Source organism: Rutidosis leptorrhynchoides, chromosome 8 (assembly GCF_046630445.1).
Source record: "Rutidosis leptorrhynchoides isolate AG116_Rl617_1_P2 chromosome 8, CSIRO_AGI_Rlap_v1, whole genome shotgun sequence".
Classification (NCBI taxonomy): Eukaryota; Viridiplantae; Streptophyta; class Magnoliopsida; order Asterales; family Asteraceae; genus Rutidosis; species Rutidosis leptorrhynchoides.
In genome coordinates, this window is record NC_092340.1 from 305,309,385 (window position 1) to 305,321,549 (window position 12,165).

Genomic DNA, 12,165 nt, shown 5'->3' on the forward strand with positions numbered 1-12,165 from the left:
TTTCTTGACCTACGAAATATCAAATCGACCATATATTTCATGTTCCATCCAAGGTTTGGGTTTGGGTAGGCATTCACGATTTCACGTGGTAGTAATAGCAGTGATACCCATCACCCACAACGGTTAATTTAAAATGCATAACTTCCTTAAAATCAAACACCTCAAAATATGCATTTTACTTCAACCAAACCCAAAATATTACTCGACTTGCTTACGATCAATTCAAACAAAGAAAGCCAAGGAAAAAATCAAGCAGGAAGGGTAAAGAAAAAACGTCAACTTCAACTCAAACCTAATATTACTCAACTCCCAATGGAAGTGATGATTAAAGGTATAACGATGTGAGCTACTTCGTTGTGTGTTGTGTAGTTAATTTGGCATATTATAAAGTTATGCCTTAAGAGTTTGTGTGTTTCTAGATTCATGTGCTGAAATAAATCATTGTGTATGAAAATCCTAATTACAACTAATGATTTGAAAATTAACTGTATTCAAACATAATCTCGTTCGAACACACTTATATAGTTGTTCGAGCACGAATTCGAACAAGAATATGTTCGAACACAAATATTTTGTTCGAACAAAGTAAACGGATACAATCCATTTTCGTCCGTTACGAAGTCGTTTAAGGTGTTAGAACAGCTAACACTTTCTTCGAACAAAATTGTTTTCGAAACGACAGTGTATTGACGCAAATTTTATAAAATAAAAAAAAAAGTTGTAAAATGTAATAGAATTTTGAAAAAAGTGTATCTGAGCTAATTTTCCATGTTTTAAAACAGATCACATTATCAAGATTTTTTGTTAGGTCTAATCTTTTAATCATGGATCAAATAAAACAGATCATCATCAAAGCTACAGTCAAAACAAAAATTACCAAAATTTAAACACCCACTCAATCATCACCACAAACTCAAGTACGAAGCTCATCTGCTCCATGCGCAAAATGACACCTATCCCCAAAACTACACTGCCCCTTCGCAAAATTCTCACACATCTTCGTCTTAATCTTGTTTCCTCCACCAGGCTGCTGCTGCTGCTGCTGGAACCCACTCGTTTTCCTTCCACCTCCGTTTGGCCCACTGAGGCTCACAATTATATCGCGAACCATCGCACTCGCCTCTTGTATCTGATCAAAACTTCCTTCAAGTTCAATATTCTTCTGTTTCTCATCTGTCTCATGGTCTCTTACAGACAGCTTCACCCCAGTTTGTCTACATATATGCTTCGAGTTCACCCCACCTTTGCCTATCACAGGTCCCGCCAAGGCTGCATCAATACTGATCTTGGCTGTAGCCGACTGACCAAAGTTGGCCCCAGCAGGTAAAGCAGGTGGTGATGGTTCATACTGCCCTGGGTAGCCACCGAAACCAACGTAATTCATTGGTCCACGGTTGTTTTCGTAAGATGGGAAAGACGGTTTGCCTCCAATCTCGGCCTGACTATGGGCAAAACGACAGCTGTCGCCAAATTTGCAGCCTTCTGGTGTATTGATTTTGTTGCAAATCTTGGTTTTCATTGAAGGAGTGGGATTATCGGTGAAGGATTGCTGCATAGAGGGTTTTCGAACAAAGGGTGCACCGGTGTGTGTGAACTGGTCTGGAGCTTTGTAGCCAGGAATATAGTGCGAAAAATGGCATCCTTCACCAAATTGACACCCAGAAGTACTGCATTAACCAGGAAAATAATAAAATTAAATATATAAATAAACAGCATTATATTACATGTATAATATATACAAGTTTATAAAAAGAAATAAATAATTGAAACCATGAATCTTCAAGCAACATATACCCTTGGTAACATAAATCACAAACAAACTTGTAAACCGGAATCATCTATTATTTGCTATGAATTGCTTAGTAGCTGGTAAATAAACTAGTAGATGAGCAAGTTCTTATTTTTTTATAAGTAGTTCAAGGATATTTTGGGTGGGTCAAAATGTAAACTGATAAACTTAGCTGATAAAAACAGAACCATTATAAAATTTGGGTGGGTTGGCCAAGACCCACCCTTGCACCCATGGGCCCATGGCTACGTCCCTGCAGAACACCTAAGCCTAAAAGAACCGGCTTCAACCAACAGAGCTGAAGATGTCAGCTGTTCAATATTAATCAAACAGTGACAATAACATTGGGTGCAATAGTGAACCTAGATAAGGAAATTTTAAAATATATAAAGTGATGAAAATCAATTTTTGGATGTGATATATATAGCCTTATCTGCGAATGATATAATTGACCACCGGAATAAATATTCAAAATCAAATCAGATACATTACCAGGATAGCAACTTTCAGCTAAACAAAAATAGTTAAGGTGAATTATAATCACAAAAATAGTGATATAACTTATCAAATACTAGCACTTACATAACTAGTACTTGATTAAAACAGCATAATCGGTTGCAGCCACCATTACTTACAAATTGTTCTCATATTGTACCATTTGACATTATTTAGACGAGATACAAGATCATAAATCCATCACTACATTTTAAACAATTATACTCAAATATATTTTTATCTTGTATAGGTTAAGATTTTAACCTGAAAAACTTCATGCATGGCTTTGATTTGCTTCCTACACCAGGTGTATTGTTCTCCATTTCTGTTACATAAGATTAATTAATTTGTTTTAGCCAATATTAAACTTAGTTCAATTCTGTACAGTATCTTTCAAGTAACATCATAAAATTAGCTTCAAAATTTTTTTCTTGAAAGGCAATATATATTTATATATTATAAATAAAAATACGACTAGCAAGAGTTTCATAGTTATTAATGAAGTCAACAGCCATATACACTTATCAAAGTTCAAAACTTTATCACAAATTTTATCAATTTTAACATATTTTTTTAAGTAGTCAATTCATTCAAACTATTGCCAGTGGACAAGATTAATTAGGGCAGGAAAGAACAATGCTTCTTTATAATTAGCCACAATATTCCAACTTCTAACATTGATTTATTATCAATTATCCATGATACGTGAAACATGAGATATTCAATAAAATTGAACCAATTTAAAAAATATAGATACATGGAACATATATACGCAAAATAATTCATAATTAGCAAGTTAAAAGTAATCTTTAAAATTAAGGATAAAAGTGGAAACAATGACGAAGAAAAACTAACCTTCTCTAGTTCGTTTCGGAGCTCCGTTTCTGTCTCTTTTGCGTCCGACGAAATCCATTTAATTCAGATTCAATCAAAAGCTAGAAGGTTTTGGTTGTTGAATTAGGGGCTGCAAGTATGAATTTGTGGAAACAAGGAAGATGACGGAAAAAAAAAAACCCTAGCTAGGGTTTGTAAAGAGGGAAAGAAGCGAGGCGGTTTAGTGAAGCTGAAAAAAATTGGATTCAAAATTGGTTTACTTTTTGGAAACGTACCAGCGCATCTGTTTTTTTTTTTTTATCAAGAAATCAAATCAATGAATAAATAACCTTATTTACAAGATGAAAAAATTAAATTTGGAAACTTTAATTTTAAATTTTTTTTTGCAGATTTACTTAATCCACACGCACCTACCACAAAGTTGGGTTTACGGTGTGCTGTTAGTCTGTTTTTGTTTTTTAAGCAAAAAGAGTATATTATTATTAATTTAATCAAAGAATAATAATTACAAGTATGAACTATGAAAGGCCCAAAAGTTGGGCTTAAAGGCAAAAAAATACAACCCACGAAGTACTAAATAGAGTGATGTAAAAATTGCAAGACGATGAGATTATATACTTTTTATTAACACCCGTTTGGGATCAATCAGGGGACTAAATTACTCACACGATCATCTCACACAGTTGCATAATCCGCCCCCAACTTTTATCAATGGATAACCTTGTGTGCAATGTTTTTGATCCCGGGAGTCGAACTCCCGACCTCTAACAAATAGTGTCAGACCACTACTACTTGAATCACAACACAAGGTTATATACTCCATACTAAAGAATAACTTGAGACAGTTAAGGATATTCAATCAACCAATGCCCTCTCTATGATTCAAAGGACCGACGAGGAAGCCCGGACTAATCAACCATTAGTGTCATACAATTGAACATTTCTTGAGACGAGGGGAAATCCATTGAAAACTTTTGAGTTGAATTTCGTTGATGATTGAAGCGGGATTCCAATTCTTATTGCGTAATGCCTTGTTATTTGTGTAACTCCCAACAAGAAAGGAACGAAGACCAGATTGTTTTGACTCAAGAGCATTGCGTTAAAATGTGCGATGCAGATTTCGGATGATCATTGCAAATAGGGCATAATATAGAATCCATGTCGATGCCAAATTTCATAGACCGGAGATCTAGGAGCAATCCGTTGCAAGTCAATTAGCCCTTATATGATTTTAGAGGAGAAAGTTCCATCCGCATTTAGCTTCCAAATCCACGAGTCTTGCCATTCAAAAAAAGGAAAAAGAAGATAATAAGTTTGTGAGATCATTAAATTCGCCGGAAGCCATACCTCGGAGAGTCCTTAACCAATTCCAATTTTAAACGATGGATCCATTTAGTAGTAGCAAGCTGTTTGCAAATGGATATGTTTTTGTTAGCTTCAACAGAGAATAGTCGTTTGAATTTGTCCTTAAGAGGGAGGTTGCCTATCCATAATTCGTGCCAAAAGCTAGTATGGTTGCCAACTTTTCTTTGAAACGAAGATGTGAAATCGTTGCCTTAAGTGTCAATAAAACGAGCAGCTTTGATGATATTAATCCATGTGCAACTGAGACCTGTGAACCTATTAAGATTAGTGAAAAATATACCCCCACCCGACCCATAAACGCTAGTAATCACTTTGACCCATAAAGAGTTGTTTTCATTTAAAAACCGCCATCCGAGGCAGGATTCGAACATGAGACCTCTTACAAGGAACTTAGAGCCCCAACAACTGAGCTATCTTGTGTGATGATTTATAATATATCTGGGCTGGCATAAACACTTAACATTACGAGTCAGATTCAATCTTAGGTGCACTCTAAAAGGGGAGAATGGTGGGTTGGTGGCACGTTATAAATTTATGGTATTACTTCACCAAAGCCCAAACTATATCTTAGAGTTCAACCCAGTTGACTGGTGGCATGGGCCGTCCGTCCTCTTCAAGTGGCTCCGCCACCGAGTGTAAATGAATGTTGTATTTGTGATGTTTGTTTAATGTTAATAAATGAGTAAATAACATGTATCAATTATTGTTTAAATGTACAACGTCGTGTTTATAGTGTGCGGTGATCTTGAATGCCTGGACTTAGTCAAGACCAAGATATTCCCAGTCATTACATGGTCATGCACCACACAACGCAAACGCAAACGTGTAATACTCGGTTTAACCTACTTTAAAGTTTGTTTGGTGTGGTTTGACTTTCCTAGACGCGATTTGATTTTAACCATGTATGACTTCTTTATACCTTTGACTTTGATTGACTACTTAGTTTGACCTTGCATGACACGATTTAACTTAGATTGCCCTTGTTTAAATTTTTGATTTTGTTTAACATGTGTTGACTTAGTTTACCTGATTTGACCTTGTTTGACTTCGTTGGTACTTGTTTGACTATAGTTGACTGTGTTGAATGTTTAACCACGTTTGACCTGTCTAACCGCATTGACTTAATTTGACCTTAGTATGGGTTTACTTCACTTGTGTGGTACTTATTTTTTGACCTATGGAGTTTGTCATCATCCAATTCCGAGATGATAAATACTATCTTGATGGATTTTGAGATGCAAGCGTTAAAGTTTATACATTGACCCCCCAAAAGAACACTATGGTTTCTTTACTTTATAAGCCAATTAATCCCAAAGTCACAAAAATACCAAGAACCGACAAGCGAAATGAGGCATATAGCATACAAATCAATCAGCGAAATGAGGCATATAGCATACAAATCAATCACACGGGATGTCGTAAACTTTGATCTGGGATGACCAAAGCTTGATTTGCAGCTTTTCTCTTAAGCTTGATTAGCTTAAGACGTAATATATACACCGTATATATTAGACTTTTCAAGTAATACACGATTACACGCAGAGTATAGCACAACAAAAATAAGTCATTTGAAAACATGTTCTCATAAGTTTGAATATGTGAACAGATGTACAAAAACACACAACAGCACAAACAGAAAAACAGGCCCATAAAGTGTATATCTTTCAAGCGCTCCCACTCCTATACCCAATTTTCCAAAAATAAGCATAAGATGCACTTCCATGTATATTTCAGCACAAGATTGGTATAACATCTAGAAGCCAGCCCATCCGGCGGGTTGGGAACCCGACTTACTTTCTTTGATTTTTAGGTCACCGAAGTGCTGTGAAGGATTCTTAGGTAAGTTTGCTGGAGAGCTGCCACTAGGAACCGCTGTAAAGCTTTCTGCTTCAAAGCCCCAACTAGCGTTGCCGCCTGAGGCCTCAGCAGGTTTCTTGTTCTGGTGGCCATTTCTTGTTCTAACAGATCTAGAGCTGTTTGAAATCAGAGGTGAAGCCTTGGAGTCCTCAGTAAACGCCAGCCACGAGTTTTGGTCAGGGCTTGAAGAACTATTATCAAATAATCCCTTTTGTAGCTCATTAACTGTTCCTTCTTTCTCCTGCGAAATATACAAACAGATGCACAAAATCAATCAAACATAGAATTATATAAGAATAACACGCTAGAACATAATTTGGACAAGGTGGCAATTTGGATCCATCTCCTCATTAATAGACTGATTCGGGTAAACGGACAAGGTATTCACTGTTTAGGCTACCCGGAGGGAGGCTTGTGTACTGCGTGAACTGTTCAAAAGAAATTAAACAGATTAAACGGGTCAAAAGTATCTTAAGAAGTCTTTCAAAACCTCCAAATTCCTTGTACCGCAAATAGCTAAGACTAATAACTAATATCATACTAATATAACTTATGTAACGAATTGTTTAGAAACAGGAGAAGACCATATTTTGCCCCATCTAATTTAATGTAACATCCCACAAAAAGCTCGCAGTTATCTATTAAAAAACAATATAATGAGAACTGTTTGTTGTGTTTTATATTTGTAGGAAAGTTGGTGATCAATGTTATAAAGAAAGTTTTGGTGTTGCTATCCACATAAACGTATGGTTGATTAAAGAAGGTAAAAAGTTCAAGGGCTAATCTTGGCAAGTTCAGAATATATGAATAAGGTTTATCCCTGTTCATGCTACTCTTGGCAAGCTCAGAATGTTGACCGTATCTATCATCCCTTCAGACCATGGACCCCAATCTTTTTGGTTGCTGTTATCGCATTCTCTAAAAGATGTGATTTAGTTTTGTTGATGATAGATCGTTATTATTCTTCATTTATCTGTGTGTATCATCTTGATACATAAGTATTCACATATGTGAGTGATTGAGAAAATTTGTGACGTTTATATGTAATAAGCATTTAGTTGAGATTCATTACATGGTTGTTTGCTGATTTATGGTGAATAGATTCAGTATTTGTGATTCATTTTATGACTTTGTTCATTATCAAAGCAGAAAATAAACAAGCTAAGTAGTTAGTATTATTACAATGCCACCCCCTCTGTCAAGACATGTGCAATGTTTGACTTGGTATTTTAAATCAACAAAAGGGTTTAACTTGCAACTTTTAGCTCTCACAAAAACACAGTTTTTGAACAGAACTTATTATATTAATCAATCACTAGTTGAAGAGCTCAGTGTGTACAACTCTAACCAAATATCAAGACGGGGCAACATAGAAAAGAATGAGATCTTATGAAATTTACCTGCTTAGAGAGGGACTGGATTCGACTTTCAGGAGAAAGCTGATTTTTTGAAGCATTTTTATCTGGTGACGGAGTTTGTGAAGCGAGAGTTCGCTTCAGCTCATGTAACTCTTGTCTCTGTGATCGGCAAATAAAAGATAACTTCTCATACTTCGCGCTTAATTCACTTTTCTCCATGTTAACCTGCTTTAACTGTTCCCTCAATCTTTCTACCTCAGCCTCTAACTGCTCTTCATTCACAAAATTAACACTATTCCTTCCAGGACTGACTTTATTCAAACCAAATTCAGTTGCGAAAGCATTAAAACCGTCACCATACTTTGCATTTGGACCATCTTGAAACAATTTCAATTCAAAGTCCTTAGAAGGGGAACGATGAGCTTGACTTTCAGGACTAGTTCTGTGTACAGAGCTTGTTGGGTCTTCAACTACAGCTGAATCCTTTGCGTGCTGAGTTGTCCAAAAAGCACCCATGGGCCCACTTGCAGTTATTGGTTGAGGTGCATTCCGAGGTGATTCTTTTGTTGGTGGAGGAGGTGGAGTTCGACGAGGCATTGGACTAGATTTATTTGCAGACTTTGGAATACCTGTTAATCCCATTAACATCAACATGTGAATTCTACTGCACAGTTTGTATTGAAATACATGGACCTTGTTATCAGATCGTGTACATAACTACTCGTAGCAAACTGAATAGATTGGGCGAGTTGGCTAACAGCTCAAAACAGAATTGGAAAAAAGTGGTCACTCTAAAGTATGGGTGGGTCAAAATTCACCGAAAAACGTCTAATTAGTCGGACAACGCTAAAAAGTCACGTAAAAGTCGGTCAACGTCAGTTAAAGTCGACTTTTTGTCTGGCCTTATTATAGCGTAAACAAAAATCCCAAGCCAATTTCAAAATTAGCGGGGAAAAACACCGACTTTTAGAGTATCCCTTAAAGATAATTTAATAGGAACAATATATTATATTATATAAAATTATATTAGAAAATATAAAAAACCTATATATTATTTAAACTAACACCACATCATCTTATTTGTATATCATTTATCTTTAAAATATTTGTGTTTGAAATATTTTTACTTAATATATTTATATTTAATTTATAAGTCAACGTTGGTCAACGTCCATCTTGACCGTCTCAACCAACGCGACCTTACAAGGTCCTAACCGACCCATCTCCGTCTCGCACCTTTTTCAACCTTAAGATATTCTAAATCAAAGCTCTAATATGAATAAAGTGAATAATCATATGAACAAGTGCACACTGTATTTTGATCACCCACTATCAAGAAAAAAACTGAACTGAATAAGTTATTATTTTTACCTTCATGCACGTCAGTTTGGAGCATCTGCGGTGGCCTATCCGGTAACGACTTCTGTAGTTCATTAGGTAACAGACCATTAACTCGAAACCACAACTGCATCAATCAAACAAAGTAGCATTAGTGAACATGGACATACACATCTCGCTATGTTCCATGTACTAATATAATTTATATAACTAACCTAAATTCATGGAGATGAATGTCCAATCAAGCTAAGCTCTTGCCTGCGTGATGTCTGGTCTGGAATTCGGTGAAGACTGTAGCATGTCCCTAATGAGATCTGTCATAGATGAGCTGTACATTGGTGATTCTGGGATGCGATAGTTCCCATTCAAAACTTGTAGCTTCGATTCCCCATCAAATGCTAATTTGAAGTAACATATGCGAAAGAGTAGACACCCAAGAGCCTGCATTATATGAAAGTTTATATCAATTTGTTCATTAGATTTGGCAATTTCAACCCATTAACTTGAAAGGGTCAATTTAGGTTACTATTTATCCCCAATGGGTAATTAGAGTGAAAAAATAATTAAAAAAAAAAAAAAAAAAAACAGTCATAAAAGAACATGCCGAACTGGTTTATATGCGGGAATTGTTTTAATATTTACTACTCCGTACATCCTAAGGTGGGTAAAAACAATATACTGTAATCATACTTCTAAACGTCAACTATTTAAGAAAATTGGGCAAAAGATATTTGCAGGTCAACCATATCCGACCCACTCACACTAAAAGCAGCCTGTTTCAACCTAAATCCTTCACCCAACCCGCCTAACCACCACCTGTACGATACATCACACAAAGACATAAGGTTGACTGAAGTTACCCAAATATCCACTTTCTCACTTATAACTTCCCTCAAGAACAAGTCCCACATCTAAAAAAAGAAAAAAAAAAGTCAGAAATTAAACCAAAAATAGAAATCAGTATATGTCATGTTAAAAAGAAGTCCTTTATTAAACCTCGGGGGATCTATAGGCAGGCGTAGTGTGCTTCCTTATATTGTCTTCTTCAATGCCCATATCTTCTGGCCTCTCAAAACGTTTATGATTCGTTGATGTACTACCGAAATCACATAGCTTCCATAACCCATCAGATCCAAGTAACAGATTCTCAGCCTTCAAGTCGCTACAATTTCACAAGACACAAAGGTTCTTATACACATCATACAAGATACAAGATAGCATGCATTCAGCAATTTACTCTAGAAGCGTAGAGAATATTATGTTTACCGGTGAGCAATGGGTGACGACTGACAGTGCATAGCAAAAACCGCATTACAAATATCCCTGAACATTAAGAGTATCTGTTTCTCCTCAAAGAACCCAGCACCTCTGCTATCCAGCACATTAACCATAGACTTGTCACAATATTCCATTATAAGAAATGCTTCCTTTGTCCGCCCCATATCTAAAATAGTATGGGCACATAGCGTAACAACATTTGGGTGTCCATTAAGTGATTTCATCACTGAAACTTCTTTCTTTACCAGCTCTAAAGATTCTTCATCGTTACATATCATGTGCTTCAGTGCATAATGCTTTGAAACATTTTGAGCATCATGGGCCAAGTAAACACAAGAGAACCCACCCTCAGCTATGACATTACGAACATGGATTTTCAGATTGCCAATGTCAATCATACGACCTTCAAGCCCAGACTTTTCCTTAGGCATGAATTGCTTGATCCTCCACATATTTGACAGTGAAAGGATGAATCTGCATAACATAAAGAAATGAGAATCACATATGCCTAAAAGTAATACTTTAACTTACACGTAAATCACCAAGACATGCAACTATTATCATAAAATGAGAACCATACGTTCCAGATAACGTAGGTACAAAGTAGATCACACATTTATCAACTGGATCAACAGAAATATTCTTACTACAATGTTTGCGAACTAATGTATCTCTCTTGTCATATTATTATTCTTTCTAACATATCAATTAATAGCTGATTTTACTAACCTATTCAAGCCCCCTCACTCCCTGATCGCCAACTTAAGTCAATGCAAAACTATCTCTCCTGGTTTAGTTTTAGCAGCTGTAAAAACACTTCTGAAAACAACAATTTGTATTAAGGATGGTATAGCCAAATTTAAAGTGTATTCAACTAAAAAATTCATTAAGAACCTTTAACTTCCAAGTGGTATTACTTCTACGCAATATGACAACCAGGACCAAACTGTATATCATGTAGACTAATATGCAGTAACTTTAATATATTTAAATATTTGGGATAAACTAAATGCCTTAATGTCCTAGATTCCTAAATTCAAGTAAAATTAAACTACAAAGCTTATATACAAACCCTAAACCTATATAAACTGTAAGGATCGTATAGCCCAAACACAATGTCCTGCAATATAAGCCCAAGAGTCCATCCTTTTCTAAAACCAATTGGTGATAGAGGGACTTCCCCTTAGACTTATATACATACATTTGTTTTATCCCATGACCGATGTGGGACTTTGGTTTGCACCCTTACAAACCTCCCCTCAAACCTAAGTCCATCTAGGCCTCCCCTCCAACGATAGTCTGGATCCAACCTTTACCGCCGCCAACTCGGAACTCTCAACCTGGTGGGAGGGCATGGAGATTTCGATACAAGGCTTCCAGGATCAACTCATCGTGCCAGGGTCCCCCTCGAACGAGAGCTGGGTCCACTCATCGCTGCTCAAGACCGAGGGGTGCGCCACGTCGCTGCGTGCGCTCAGGGGTGCGCCCTACTGCGTCGTCCACCACATCGGGGCTATAGCCTAGCTCTGATACCACTTGTAAGGATCGTATAGCTCAAACACAATGTCCTGCAATATAAGCCCAAGAGTCCATCCTTTTCTAAAACCAATGGGTGTTAGAGGGACTTCCCGTTAGACTTATATACATACATTTGTTTTATCCCATGACCGATGTGTGACTTTGTTTTGCACCCTTACATAAACTTCATCTACTTAACTACAAATGGAGTGATGCTTGATAAAACACAGCGAATAACTGCCAACAACATAATTAATAATTAATATATTAATATAACTTGAATCGAACAAATAGTAAATGTGCAACCTCGTGAGGGAGAATCGGATGGATCAG

General features: G+C 36.5%; 2 protein-coding genes across 2 annotated transcripts; both read right to left on the minus strand.

The window, feature by feature from the left end:
- Positions 1-804: 804 nt before the first annotated feature.
- Positions 805-3,390, minus strand: LOC139862650 (zinc finger CCCH domain-containing protein 14-like). The gene is made up of 3 exons (XM_071851272.1): positions 3,140-3,390; positions 2,549-2,609; positions 805-1,667 (listed from the first exon to the last, which is right to left on the minus strand). The coding sequence occupies exons 1-3, from the start codon at positions 3,195-3,197 to the stop codon at positions 914-916; spliced, it is 873 nt and encodes a 290-aa protein (XP_071707373.1). The 5' UTR covers positions 3,198-3,390; the 3' UTR covers positions 805-913.
- Positions 3,391-5,903: 2,513 nt separating this feature from the next.
- Positions 5,904-10,784, minus strand: LOC139862007 (uncharacterized). Its single transcript, XM_071850545.1, has 7 exons — positions 10,303-10,784; positions 10,033-10,198; positions 9,897-9,947; positions 9,295-9,477; positions 9,070-9,163; positions 7,741-8,327; positions 5,904-6,581 (listed from the first exon to the last, which is right to left on the minus strand). The coding sequence occupies exons 1-7, from the start codon at positions 10,764-10,766 to the stop codon at positions 6,237-6,239; spliced, it is 1,890 nt and encodes a 629-aa protein (XP_071706646.1). The 5' UTR covers positions 10,767-10,784; the 3' UTR covers positions 5,904-6,236.
- Positions 10,785-12,165: the final 1,381 nt, after the last annotated feature.

Bases quoted from the DNA above. Each gene is read 5' to 3' on its own strand.
- LOC139862650 (XM_071851272.1), bottom strand. From the start codon at position 3,197: ATGGATTTCGTCGGACGCAAAAGAGACAGAAACGGAGCTCCGAAACGA. The intron at 2,610-3,139 runs GTTAGTTTTTCT...CTTATGTAACAG, and splicing joins TCCGAAACGAACTAGAGAAG to AAATGGAGAACAATACACCT. The intron at 1,668-2,548 runs GTTAAAATCTTA...TGGTTAATGCAG, and splicing joins CCATGCATGAAGTTTTTCAG to TACTTCTGGGTGTCAATTTG.
- LOC139862007 (XM_071850545.1), bottom strand. From the start codon at position 10,766: ATGTGGAGGATCAAGCAATTCATGCCTAAGGAAAAGTCTGGGCTTGAA. The intron at 9,478-9,896 runs GTAACTTCAGTC...CATATAATGCAG, and splicing joins GTGAGAAAGTGGATATTTGG to GCTCTTGGGTGTCTACTCTT. The intron at 8,328-9,069 runs GTAAAAATAATA...TGGGATTAACAG, and splicing joins CCAAACTGACGTGCATGAAG to GTATTCCAAAGTCTGCAAAT.